The 13,057-nt window shown below is 35.9% G+C and overlaps 1 protein-coding gene across 1 annotated transcript in view; it reads right to left on the reverse strand.

Moving 5' to 3' along the window:
* LOC149445021 (IgGFc-binding protein-like) overlaps nt 1-10,556 on the reverse strand; it is a 91,977-nt gene extending 81,421 nt beyond the window's left edge. Inside the window, exons 1-11 of the mRNA XM_089654291.1 lie at nt 10,362-10,556; nt 9,971-10,254; nt 8,264-8,541; nt 6,877-7,478; nt 6,217-6,778; nt 5,778-5,977; nt 5,309-5,531; nt 3,480-3,721; nt 3,089-3,372; nt 1,391-1,668; nt 5-606 (exon numbers count right to left, since the gene is read on the reverse strand). Coding sequence (XP_089510417.1) covers nt 5-606; nt 1,391-1,668; nt 3,089-3,372; nt 3,480-3,721; nt 5,309-5,531; nt 5,778-5,977; nt 6,217-6,778; nt 6,877-7,478; nt 8,264-8,541; nt 9,971-10,254; nt 10,362-10,541 — 3,735 coding nt within the window. The 5' untranslated portion in view covers nt 10,542-10,556. The remainder of the gene's footprint in view (nt 1-4; nt 607-1,390; nt 1,669-3,088; nt 3,373-3,479; nt 3,722-5,308; nt 5,532-5,777; nt 5,978-6,216; nt 6,779-6,876; nt 7,479-8,263; nt 8,542-9,970; nt 10,255-10,361) is intronic.
* Between the last annotated feature and the right edge of the window lie 2,501 nt (nt 10,557-13,057).

The following is a 13,057-nucleotide window of genomic DNA, read 5'->3' on the forward strand; positions in this document are numbered from 1 at the left end:
TTACCAAAATTCGACTGGGCTCATTTTTAACAATAGTTATTTTATGATCATATACTTCAACCATAACTTTCTGCACCCAAGACACTGTTGGATTCCCATTACGGTGCTCGTTCTTTGCTTCGATGTTAAAATATGGCAAAGTGGTATAATTGCTGCACACTTTGGAGAGTGTGTAAGTGCATATTCCCATGAAGTGGTGTGTTTCCTTATCAAAGGTGTTGTAATGAGGATCCCCATAGATGACACAGTTGCCAAATGTGAGTTCATAGCAGCCAGGAACTCCATCCTTTATGCCACAGTATTTTCCAGGTGGACAGATTTCAGGTTTGCACACTAAGCTGCCACCAGAAGAAGGACAGCTGCATTTAGTGGAGCATGTATCATCAGTCCAGAACTCAGAGCCTACAGGGTAATGCTTATCATCTTCCCAGCATCCACACTGGCTACTTGGCACACACTTTTTATCATAAAGGACATATCCCGAGTCACATACACACCCTTCTGTGCAGGGAAGATTGCAGTTGGATGGTGATCCTAGATTGACACATGTAGCTGGACAGGCTGTTCCACATTGCTCATAGTGACTGTTTGATGGGCACTTCAGAGCTGTAAACAATATATAAATGATAAATTGAAGGGCATCAAAATTACTTATATTTGCCATAACTAATTTTGATAGAACAACCTAGTTATCATTTTCTGTTTTTAAAGACCATTCTTCAGGGGACCATCATTATACTGATTTGCAAATCACTGCTAACCTATACAAGACATTTAAGATCTCTTCTTGGTACATCTAACGCTACATTCACTGATCTAGAAACAGTAAGTTTCTCCCTTGCACATCATACATTTACACAGTTTATAAAGGATGCCACCCTCACTCCAAAATATAGCACAATTATAATAAAGAATAAGCAGCCCATACATACAATAGTGCACTTTTTATAATAAAGCCAAAAAAGCATTTCTGATAAAGATTTATAATATTTAACATTACATAGCAAATGCGGTATGCAATAATGTGGCTCATGGGTTTCTGAATCTTATTTCCCATCTGACTCTTATGCTATTGGTAACCTTGTTGTTCTCTTTCACAATGTTTTTGTATATTTACATAAATGTTGAAGCTTTTTTGTATATTGAGCCACATTTTCATACTGCATTTGCTATGTGATATAAACATACTAATGATCTTTGTCAGGAATGCTGTTTTGACTTTATTCAAATAAATGGCATTATTGTATCTATGGGTGTGCTTGCCATTTATTATAATTGTACTGTACATCCACTAAGCTTTGTATGAGGATAGATAAAAATCAGATGATATTTCAGAAAGCAGGATTGAAGACACAATAATGTTACTTTAATATTATTCTCCTGTACTTACGGCAGAAAGAGTCATTCCTCCAGGGACCTATTGTTACTCCATGAGACTGGCAGGACTGTGCATAGGACTGAAGACTGTCACACAAGGCACCTGGATCCAGGTTCAGTTCACACAAATCATAGACACAGTTATTGAAGTAGATAGATGGATCTATAACACCATGACAGTCTTTAAATGGTCCATCCTTGCTGGTAATTATTCCACAGAAGCTGTTGCTGTTGATGATGTCCTTCTCATCATCTGTACAGCCTGGTGGATAAACCTCTCCTGGAGTGCATCTTCAAGATAGAATGATTGAATTGGTTTGTGTAGCATGTTTGCGTATCATATTTACGTATCGTATTTATGTATCATGCTATTACTTATATATGAAACATTGTTGCTTAAGTTATGAAGTAATTAATGTTCAACTTCATTCTAAAATGACATCCTAATTCAGGGATTAATATGAATTGTAAGATGACATCTGACAAAGTAATATTTTCTTTACTAAGACCTGTGCCAAATATACAGCATGTACCGGTATATTTTAGGTACATTTGATAGGGGGGTCCTTTTTAAATGTTTTCAAAGCCCAAATCTTTAACCCTTTTGGTGATAGAGCAGTTGTTTTGCATATTTCGCACACCTATTTAAAAAATAATTTTAAGCCTAAAGATTGTTTAAAAATTATATATTTTCTGAAAGCAAATCTAGAAAATAAAAAAAATTGCAGTTTCAATTTTTATGTCACACAATATCAGTGAAATGGTGCACAATTTCTGTAAAAATACACTAATGTTAATTTTAGGGTAAAAATGCAATCTATTGCCCATTTTGTTTTGCAAAATATAAAATATGAGGTTATGCCTAGTAAATATATACTCAACATGTCAAGCCTTAAAATTGTGTGTGCCTTTGAAATGGTAACAGACTTTGACAACCTAAATTTTTCACAAAAAAATTAGGTTAGATAACCATAAAAAGCAAGCCTAAAATTGTTGCTTTTACTTCAGTGAGCATGGTGACATGAACCATGTGTCCTGCAATCGTCATTTTCTTGCACAGGTTCCCCCAATGTATGTGTTTCTGTGTGTGAATGTGGGGGCTTAAATTTGTTGTTTGGGGAGTTTAGGTGCTTAGGTGTATTTTAATTTTTTTATACTTTTTTTATACTAAACTTTTTATTATGTAGGGGACAATAAGTCCCTATGTGATATTATTTTGGCATAACAGGTTCTCTTTAATGGTATGCCACCTATGTTTTAAACTCCTAATGTCTCAGCTAATGGAGTGTAGATTGTGCTCCATGAGTTTCTTCCTCAGCCACAGCAGTAGGGGAAAATGACAGCAGTGACCCTTGGCAGTCAAACATCAGAGCCACTAGAGGCCGATCTGCTAACTAGCTAAAGATTTACTGCTGATCAGGGGCTCAGGGGTCATCAAGAAGACAAACTGCAGTATTTTGCACACCTTTTGTTTTTATGTGTTTGGAAGGCATTTAGCTAGTTTAAGATGAAAGTTCAATTGGACTTTAAATTCTAATTAAGAATTTATGACTAAAAATATTTTTATTTATTCACTGTATCTGTGTGTCTCTTTATGGATAATCCTGTCTTCTAAAATCTAAAGACATGGAAATTTTTAACTTTTGTATAACCAAATAAAACCATTTTTTAAATTATTCTATTTCTTTTTTGGATTTAAGGAATAACCTACCTGGTGTCATTGTCAACCTGCCAACTGTTACCAAGACTGTTAGAGTCTGGCTCTAATTCACCATCTGGGTTTAGGAAGTCATCAGTCTTGTTTCCATTAAAATTTCCACAGATTCCACATACTTTGTTTACATATTCTCCTGGAATGGTCACCACCACTCTATGGTTTCCATCGAATCGCACACTTACTCCAAATGCTGTTGTAACTACAACATCATGTCCACTAAGGAAGATATTAACACCAGGATGTAGGGTAGTGGGTAAGAGTACAACTTTTCCATCCACCTGTAGGCACACATTTATGACATAATTTGATGATGTAAAAGAAATTACAACAAAATTCAGTGTAGCAATGGACACAAATATATTTACAGAAAATTTGTTAGACTGACCTTCACTTCTCTGTTCTTCTCTAGTGTGATTCTGTAACCATGTACATCGATGTTAACATACTTGACATATGATACCCTGGTGTTGCCTCCTCTGTGCTCATTGGCTGCTTCTACATTGAAATCTGTCAGGTGTCCATCAACTTCACAGAGTTTAGATAATGTATAGGTGCAAGTGCCCATAAAATGGTGCACCTGATTGTCAAAGGTGTAGTAGTGAGGATCTCCATTAACCTCACAGGATCCTGGAAATACATTAGGGACAGCAACATGAGTCTAACTTCTAACAAATATTTGTGTTTTTATAATATGCTAAAAAATGCTTACTGTAAATTGAAATAGGCCTAAATATGCAGATTTATATTTATTTTGTTCCCTTGTTACAATGGCAGGTTTTGGATAATAGGCTTACAGTAAAACTCTAGGCAAAACCTTTTTCTAGATTTAGATTTGCAGGGCATTCTCTCCAATTGCCCTGATCACCAGTATCACCAGGAAAGAAAGTAAGGGTAAATCCAAATTTTTGTTTTTCCACAGATGGGGACACTTGTTCTTGTTACAACTATTTAAATGTTGATCTCCTTCTCATTGTTAACATTTCATCTCACCTCCTGTTAAAGAAGTAATAGATAATCTCCCTGATATGACATAGATGGAAATAAACTGTCAGCAGTTTTTAGTGGGGTGGTAAGTTCCCTTAGGAGTTATTTCTGCCTGTGTTTCATACAACAAACCTAACACTTATTGGTTCATTTACTAAAGGCAAATAGGCTGTACACTTTGCAAGTGTTGTTGCATTCATTTTATTCAGACTTAAGTGAAGGTGATGAAGCTTCACTTTATAAAAAAAATCCAATAACGGTCCAGAATTCATGCTGCATCAATGACTAAGTATTCATGGCAATGGGAGAAACAGGGAGACTTTAATGTAAACAACATAATACTAGGAACTAACTGAATGGCAGGACACTTAAAAGGAAAATAGCCTTCCCATCTAAAAACAGATTTATATAGTCTCTTTATTGGAGAACATTGCAAGTGTTGATAATTTTCTTTCTTAATGTTCATTGGCACTTGTTGGAGTCAATACTGGGTTTTATTTAAATTAATCTGACTGGATATTAGTTTGTTGTGTGATAGAAATGTAAAGTGGAACAATGAATATTAGAATCTGAACTGGCTCTTGCAGCAAGGTTTGGTATGCCTGGTGTCTGCTCTGTTGTAGGAAAAGATTAAATGAGTGCTGAAGATGATATGTCGTTCAGAAGGCTAGTGATTCAGGCGGAGACTGAAGGGGTGAGGCGAGGGGTAGAGAAATAGATTTGGGTGTCATCAGCATAGAGATGGTAGTTGAAGCCGTGGGAGTTTATCAGTTGGGTTCTTTTACAATGCCTTAAACTTCATTTAAATACCGTGGCGTGTGGGGTACGCCCTGCTCATCTTCCTCCCCTGCATCTCCTTGACTGCATTCACAGGGAAACTGGCTCTCATTTTAATGCATACTATTCCAATAGCAGTGGGTATTTGTACAATATTCTTGTTTCCCTATGTGAAATAGATCTTTAAATAGTATAAAAGCCACGTTTGAGCCATTTACTTTGCATCCCTTTCCTACACTTCCTCAGATATGCTGTATCAATCAATGGCAGATTACTCTATCAATGTACAGCATAATTCACAGTTGTCTTCTTAAAGTCAGAGCTAAACTAAATATTACTGTCCTAACAACAGGAACTATAGTAGTAGTAGTAGTAGTATAGTAGTCAAAATGACCCATTCTGCATAAATCCTTTTTACATGTTTTAATAGTTTCCCTGTTAAAAGAAATTTACCTGGAACAGTAGATGAAGGGGTAGTAGTGGTTGTGGTAGTGGTGGTGGTGGTGGTTGTTGTAGTTGTGGTGGTGCTTGTCACTTTTGGCACACAGGTCTTAATTCCATTCTGGACTTGGCAAACTTCATTAGGTAGACAGGTCTGCTGTTTACAGCTCACTTGGCTGTTTCCCTCACATGTGCAATAACTTTCACATTCCCCTTGCCAAAATGACTCATCTTTCTGTAAATATGTGGATAAGAAGAAAATTAATTAATCTGATTTAAGTAAAAATCCATACAATGAGCAGTTAAATATTTAACACAATGCAAATAATTTTTCCAAACGCAACAGTTATGACAATAATTTTCTATTTCTTTTCCTATCCTAGTTTAGAAGTAAATATTGTATCATTACATTCACTATTTGCATGTTTGCTATGTATATTATACAGGAAAAAAGAGAAAAATGACATATGGCAGTGCTGACCTGATAGTATTTGCCATCATAAAAACATCCACATTCACTGACAGGAACACAAGCGTGTCCACTGAGCACAAAGTCATCATCACATTCACAAGCATCAGTACAAGGCTTATTGCAGTTATTTGGTGCACTCTGGTCCAGGCATGTGGCTGGGCAAGCACTGGCACACGGATTGTAGTGACTGTTCCCAGGACATGAGATAGCTGGAGATAAAAAAAAATATTGCTGAATTAAAACTGCAACATTATTTACGGTATTTGTTTTTTGCACACATTCACTTTTCTACAAAGATTCCATTAAAAAAAAAAAAATTTCAGTTTATTAGCTTGTGCAGTCATTACTGTTGGCACCAGAATGTTAAGATAATAATACCATGCTTTTACTTTATTTTTTTTATAATACATTTATTGCTTAAGGAATTTTTGCAAAGCTTTAAACTTACAGCAGAAAGTAGAGTTTCTCCAGGTGATGGTGACTCCTGCTCTTTGACAGGCATCAGCATAAGCTTCCAGTGCTTTACATAAAATGCTGTCCCCAAGTGCACACAGATCAAATACACAGCTGTCAAAAAAGCGCTCTGGGTTGATTACTGAGTGGCAAGCCTTGAAAGGACCATCTTTGCTGTTTAACAAACCACAGAACTTATCGCCTGAATAAAGTTCCTCTGTCTCTGGTGGACATGGTGGTGGAGGTGTAGGAGAAATTGTGTTACATAATGGATCATCATCTTCAACCTGCCAGCTATCTCCCAGTTGATTGGAGTTCTGAGCCAACTGTCCATTAGGCATCACATAGTCATCCTGCCTAATGCCATTTAAGTTGCCACACATTCCACAGGTCTGATTGAAATAAGAAGTTGGAACCTTAACATCCACTGTATGGTCAGTGTCATAAGATACTGTGAGGTGGAAATCAGTTTCTAGAATGACATATCGACCACTTTGTTTAACGGTCAGAGATCCATTGACCAAGATGACTGGAAGATTTGTCCAGATACCATCCACCTGATAAGAAATAATATTTGAGCTTAATATTTCTAAAGTCAATGCATAAAAACTCTGAAAATACAATTACATGAAAATATATTTTCTCTGAAACTTACCAAAATTCGACTGGGCTCATTTTTAACAATAGTTATTTTATGATCATATACTTCAACCATAACTTTCTGCACCCAAGACACTGTTGGATTCCCATTACGGTGCTCGTTCTTTGCTTCGATGTTAAAATATGGCAAAGTGGTATAATTGCTGCACACTTTGGAGAGTGTGTAAGTGCATATTCCCATGAAGTGGTGTGTTTCCTTATCAAAGGTGTTGTAATGAGGATCCCCATAGATTACACAGTTGCCAAATGTGAGTTCATAGCAGCCAGGAACTCCATCCTTTATGCCACAGTATTTTCCAGGTGGACAGATTTCAGGTTTGCACACTAAGCTACCACCAGAAGAAGGACAGCTGCATTTAGTGGAGCATGTATCATCAGTCCAGAACTCAGAGCCTACAGGGTAATGCTTATCATCTTCCCAGCATCCACACTGGCTACTTGGCACACACTTTTTATCATAAAGGACATATCCAGGGTCACATACACACCCTTCAGTGCAAGGACGATTGCAGTTGGATGGTGATCCTGGATTGACACATGTAGCTGGACAGGCTGTTCCACATTGCTCGTAGTGACTGTTTGATGGGCACTTCAGAGCTGTAAACAATATGTAAATGATAAATTGAAGGGCATCAAAATTACTTATATTTGCCATAACTAATTTTGATAGAACAATCTAGTTATCATTTTCTGTTTTTAAAGACCATTCTTCAGGGAACCATCATTATACTGATTTGCAAATCACTGCTAACCTGTACAAGACATTTAAGATCTCTTCTTGGTACATCTAACGCTACATTCACTGATCTAGAAACAGTAAGTTTCTCCCTTGCACATCATACATTTACACAGTTTATAAAGGATGCCACCCTCACTCCAAAATATAGCACAATTATAATAAAGAATAAGCAGCCCATACATACATTTGTGCACTTTTTATAATAAAGCCAAAAAAGCATTTCTGATAAAGATTTATAATATTTAACATTACATAGCAAATGCGGTATGCAATAATGTGGCTCATGGGTTTCTGAATCTTATTTCCCATCTGACTCTTATGCTATTGGTAACCTTGTTGTTCTCTTTCACAATGTTTTTGTATATTACATAAATGTTGAAGCTTTTTTGTATATTGAGCCACATTTTCATACTGCATTTGCTATGTGATATAAACATACTAATGATCTTTGTCAGGAATGCTGTTTTGACTTTATTCAAATAAATGGCATTATTGTATCTATGGGTGTGCTTGCCATTTATTATAATTGTACTGTACATCCACTAAGCTTTGTATGAGGATAGATAAAAATCAGATGATATTTAAGAAAAAGCAGGGTTGAAGACACAATAATGTTACTTTAATATTATTCTCCTGTACTTACGGCAGAAAGAGTCATTCCTCCAGGGACCTATTGTTACTCCATGAGACTGGCAGGACTGTACATAGGACTGAAGACTGTCACACAAGGCACCTGGATCCAGGTTCAGTTCACACAAATCATAGACACAGTTATTGAAGTAGATAGATGGATCTATAACACCATGACAGTCTTTAAATGGTCCATCCTTGTTGGTAATTATTCCACAGAAGCTGTTGCTGTTGATGATGTCCTTCTCATCATCTGTACAGCCTGGTGGATAAACCTCTCCTGGAGTGCATCTTCAAGATAGAATGATTGAATTGGTTTGTGTAGCAGGTTTACGTATCATATTTACGTATCGTATTTATGTATCATGCTATTACTTATATATGAAACATTGTTGCTTAAGTTATGAAGTAATTAATGTTCCACTTCATTCTAAAATGACATCCTAATTCAGGGATTAATATGAATTGTAAGATGACATCTGACAAAGTAATATTTTCTTTACTAAGACCTGTGCCAAATATACAGCATGTACCGGTATATTTTAGGGAGCATTTGATAGGGGGGTCCTTTTTAAATGTTTTCAAAGCCCAAATCTTTAACCCTTTTGCTGACAGAGCAGTTGTTTTGCATATTTAGCACACCTATTTAAAAAATCATTTTAAGCCTGAAGATTGTTTAAAAATTATATATTTTCTGAAAGCAAATCTGGAGAATAAAAAAAATTGTAGTTTCAATTTTTATGTCACACAATATCAGTGAAATGGTGCACAATTTCTGTAAAAATACACTAATGTTAATTTTAGGGTAAAAATGCAATCTATTGCCCATTTTGTTTTGCAAAATATAAAATATGAGGTTATGCCTAGTAAATATATACTCAACATGTCAAGCCTTAATATTGTGTGTGCCCTTGAAATGGTAACAGACTTTGACAACCTAAATTTTTCACAAAAACATTAGGTTAGATAACCATAAAAAAGCAAGCCTAAAATTGTTGCTTTTACTTCAGTGAGCATGGTGACATGAACCATGTGTCCTGCAATCGTCATTTTCTTGCACAGGTACCCCCCAATGTATGTGTTTCTGTGTGTGAATGCGGGGGTGGGGGCTTAAATTTGTTGTTTGGGGAGTTTAGGTGCTTAGGTGTATCTTAATTTTTTTATACTTTTTTTACACTAAACTTTTTATTATGTAGGGGACAATAAGTCCCTATGTGATATTATTTTGGCATAACAGGTTCTCTTTAATGGTATGCCACCTATGTTTTAGACTCCTAATGTCTCAGCTAATGGAGTGTAGATTGTGCTCCATGAGTTTCTTCCTCAGCCACAGCAGTAGGGGAAAATGACAGCAGTGACCCTTGGCAGTCAAACATCAGAGCCACTAGAGGCCGATTTGCTGACTAGCTAAAGATTTACTGCTGATCAGGGGCTTGGGGGTCATCAAGAAGACAAACTGCAGTATTTTGCACACCTTTTGTTTTTATGTGTTTGGAAGGCATTTAGCTAGTTTAAGATGAAAGTTCAATTGGACTTTAAATTCTAATTAAGTATTCATAACTAAAAATATTTTTATTTATTCACTGTATCTGTGTGTCTCTTTATGGATAATCCTGTCTTCTAAAATCTAAAGACATTGAAATTATTAACTTTTGTATAACCAAATAAACCCATTTTTTAAATTATTCTATTTCTTTTTTGGATTTAAGGAATAACCTACCTGGTGTCATTGTCAACCTGCCAACTGTTACCAAGACTGTTAGAGTCTGGCTCTAATTCACCATCTGGGTTTAGGAAGTCATCAGTCTTGTTTCCATTAAAATTTCCACAGATTCCACATACTTTGTTTACATATTCTCCTGGAATGGTCACCACCACTCTATGGTTTCCATCGAATCGCACACTTACTCCAAATGCTGTTGTAGCTACAACATCATGTCCACTAAGGAAGATATTAACACCAGGATGTAGGGTAGTGGGTAAGAGTACAACTTTTCCATCCACCTGTAGGCACACATTTATGACATAATTTGATGATGTAAAAGAAATTACAACAAGATTCAGTGTAGCAATGGACACAAATATATTTACAGAAAATTTGTTAGACTGACCTTCACTTCTTTGTTCTTCTCTAGTGTGATTCTGTAACCATGTACATCGATGTTAACATACTTGACATATGACACCCTGGTGTTGCCTCCTCTGTGCTCATTGGCTGCTTCTACATTGAAATCTGTCAGGTGTCCATCAACTTCACAGAGTTTAGATAATGTATAGGTGCAAGTGCCCATAAAATGGTGCACCTGATTGTCAAAGGTGTAGTAGTGAGGATCTCCATTAACCTCACAGGATCCTGGAAATATATTAGGGCAGCAACATGAGTCTAACGTCTAACAAATATTTGTGTTTTTATAATATGCTAAAAAATGCTTACTGTAAATTGAAATAGGCCTAAATATGCAGATTTATATTTATTTTGTTCCCTTGTTACAATGGCAGGATTTGGATAATAGGCTTACAGTAAAACTCTAGGCAAAACCTTTTTCTAGATTTAGATTTGCAGGGCATTCTCTCCAATTGCCCTGATCACCAGTATCACCAGGAAAGAAAGAAAGGGTAAATCCAAATTTTTGATTTTCCACAGATGGGGACACTTGTTCTTGTTACAACTATTTAAATGTTGATCTCCTTCTCATTGTTAACATTTCATCTCACCTCCTGTTAAAGAAGTAATAGAAAATCTCCCTGATATGACATAGATGGAAATAAACTGTCAGCAGTTTGTAGTGGGGTGGTAAGTTCCCTTAGGAGTTATTTCTGCCTGTGTTTCATGCAACAAATCTGATACTTATTGGTTCATTTACTAAAGGCAAATAGACTGTACACTTTGCAAGTGTTGTTGCACTCATTTTATCCAGACTTAAGTGAAGGTGATGAAGCTTCACTTTATAAAAAATATCCAATAATGTGCAAGAAAAAAAACAGTTTTTTTGCTTGCACGTGAGTGGATGATGGAAATCTCCAACCTTCACCACATTCTCTAAGCTCAGGGGCATTCAAGTGCAACTGCACAATTTATTTGCCTTTAGTAAATCCACCCCATAGGCTCCTGAGTGATAGGCTATATCAGATCAAGTGGGAGGAGCTAATTAGGGAAGTGTGTCCTGTAGAAATGCATTTATGTATCCCCTGTCATAATGGTCCAGAATTCATGCTGCATCAATGACTAAGTATTTATGGCAATGGGAGAAACAGGGAGACTTTAATGTAAACATAATACTAGGAACTAATTGAATGGCAGGACAGTTAAAAGGAAAATAGCCTTCCCATCTAAAAACAGATTTATATAGTCTCTTTATTGGAGAACATTGCAAGTGTTGATAATTTTCTTTCTTAATGTTCATTGGCACTTGTGGGAGTCAATACTGGGTTTTATTTAAATTAATCTGACTGGATATTAGTTTATTGTGTGATGGAAATGTAAAGTGGAACAATGAATATTAGAATCTGAATTGGCTCTTGCAGCAAGGTTTGGTATGCCTGGTGTCTGCTCTGTTGTAGGAAAAGATTAAATGAGTGCTATAGATTACAATGAAAGGGTTAATTGGGACAAGGGATCCCTTGGTTCGTGAGTAAGCCAGAGACCTTTTGCAACCAGGAAGAGTCCAGTGACCCCCAAGGTGTTGTTTCCTATCTCAAACATAAGTTGGAGCTGGCCTTCCACTTGGTTACAAGTTTTTAACACACCCCCCCCCACCACCACCAAAACCACTACTACTCTATCAAAAATGAAAAAAAAAAAGTTTAAATGTTTTTGCTAAATGCGAGGTGATATCAAACAGTTTTGAGACTAGTTTTGCAATGAATGTCAACGAATAAAAAAAAGTTATAATGAAATTAATTAATGCATTTGTTTCGTTCAGATAACGTGACATAATGCAATATTAGTTTGGGCCCATGTGAAAATTAATTAAGTTTTTAAATTCGGATTTGAGTAAAGTTGTGGTTTAAATTGAATTTGTAATTGCCCCAGTCATTCACTTCAGTTCCAAGTTTAATGCACTTTTTAGGTTGAAAAAATTCAAGTCTGCCAAATTATGCATTACTACGGTAATTCCATTGTACCAGAAAATGTTGAATGCTTCCAATATATATGAATAATGAATCCACCTGAATTAACAAAACCGAAAACTAACGTATAGCAATCTTTCAATAAAACTGCAGCATTTTTCTAATCCACCTGGATCAACAAATATATGAAACACATTCCGATTATAACGAAACAAATGCTGTTAAAGAATTGGTTCAACATAACGAATATGACAAAATGAAATTCTTCAATAATTCAAGTAGATCCGAAATAAAACTAAAATTTCCAGTGAGCACATGTCTAACAGGATGTGTAAAGAATGACCTGTCATATTAGGCATTGCCTGCTTCAGATTAAAGAACGACTGGTAATATTTTGGATCATAGTTAACTGAACAACTGTCAGAAACATAACTATGCTGTATATAAAAATATATTCATACAGCAACCTGTGCACAAACTGCTACATATGTTTTTTTTGCACAGTTCTACCACACACTTATTAATTCCTCCTCATTGTTTGCTCCAAAAGTTCAGGTTTATATTAAAGGATTCTAGATGAAAATATTATTCATATGATATTTTAGGCAGTCCTTTATTCATGTTTTCAATGTCTTAATGAATGTAAATCATTGGAAAACTATACAACACAACATATAGTGAGACACACTGAACACAATTGATGGAGCAAAAAGGATTTCCATAGTAGCAAAAGGGT

The sequence above is a fragment of the Staurois parvus genome, unplaced genomic scaffold (genome assembly GCF_062004578.1).
Source record: "Staurois parvus isolate SC_StPar_1 unplaced genomic scaffold, SC_StPar_1.0 ptg000750l, whole genome shotgun sequence".
Classification (NCBI taxonomy): Eukaryota; Metazoa; Chordata; class Amphibia; order Anura; family Ranidae; genus Staurois; species Staurois parvus.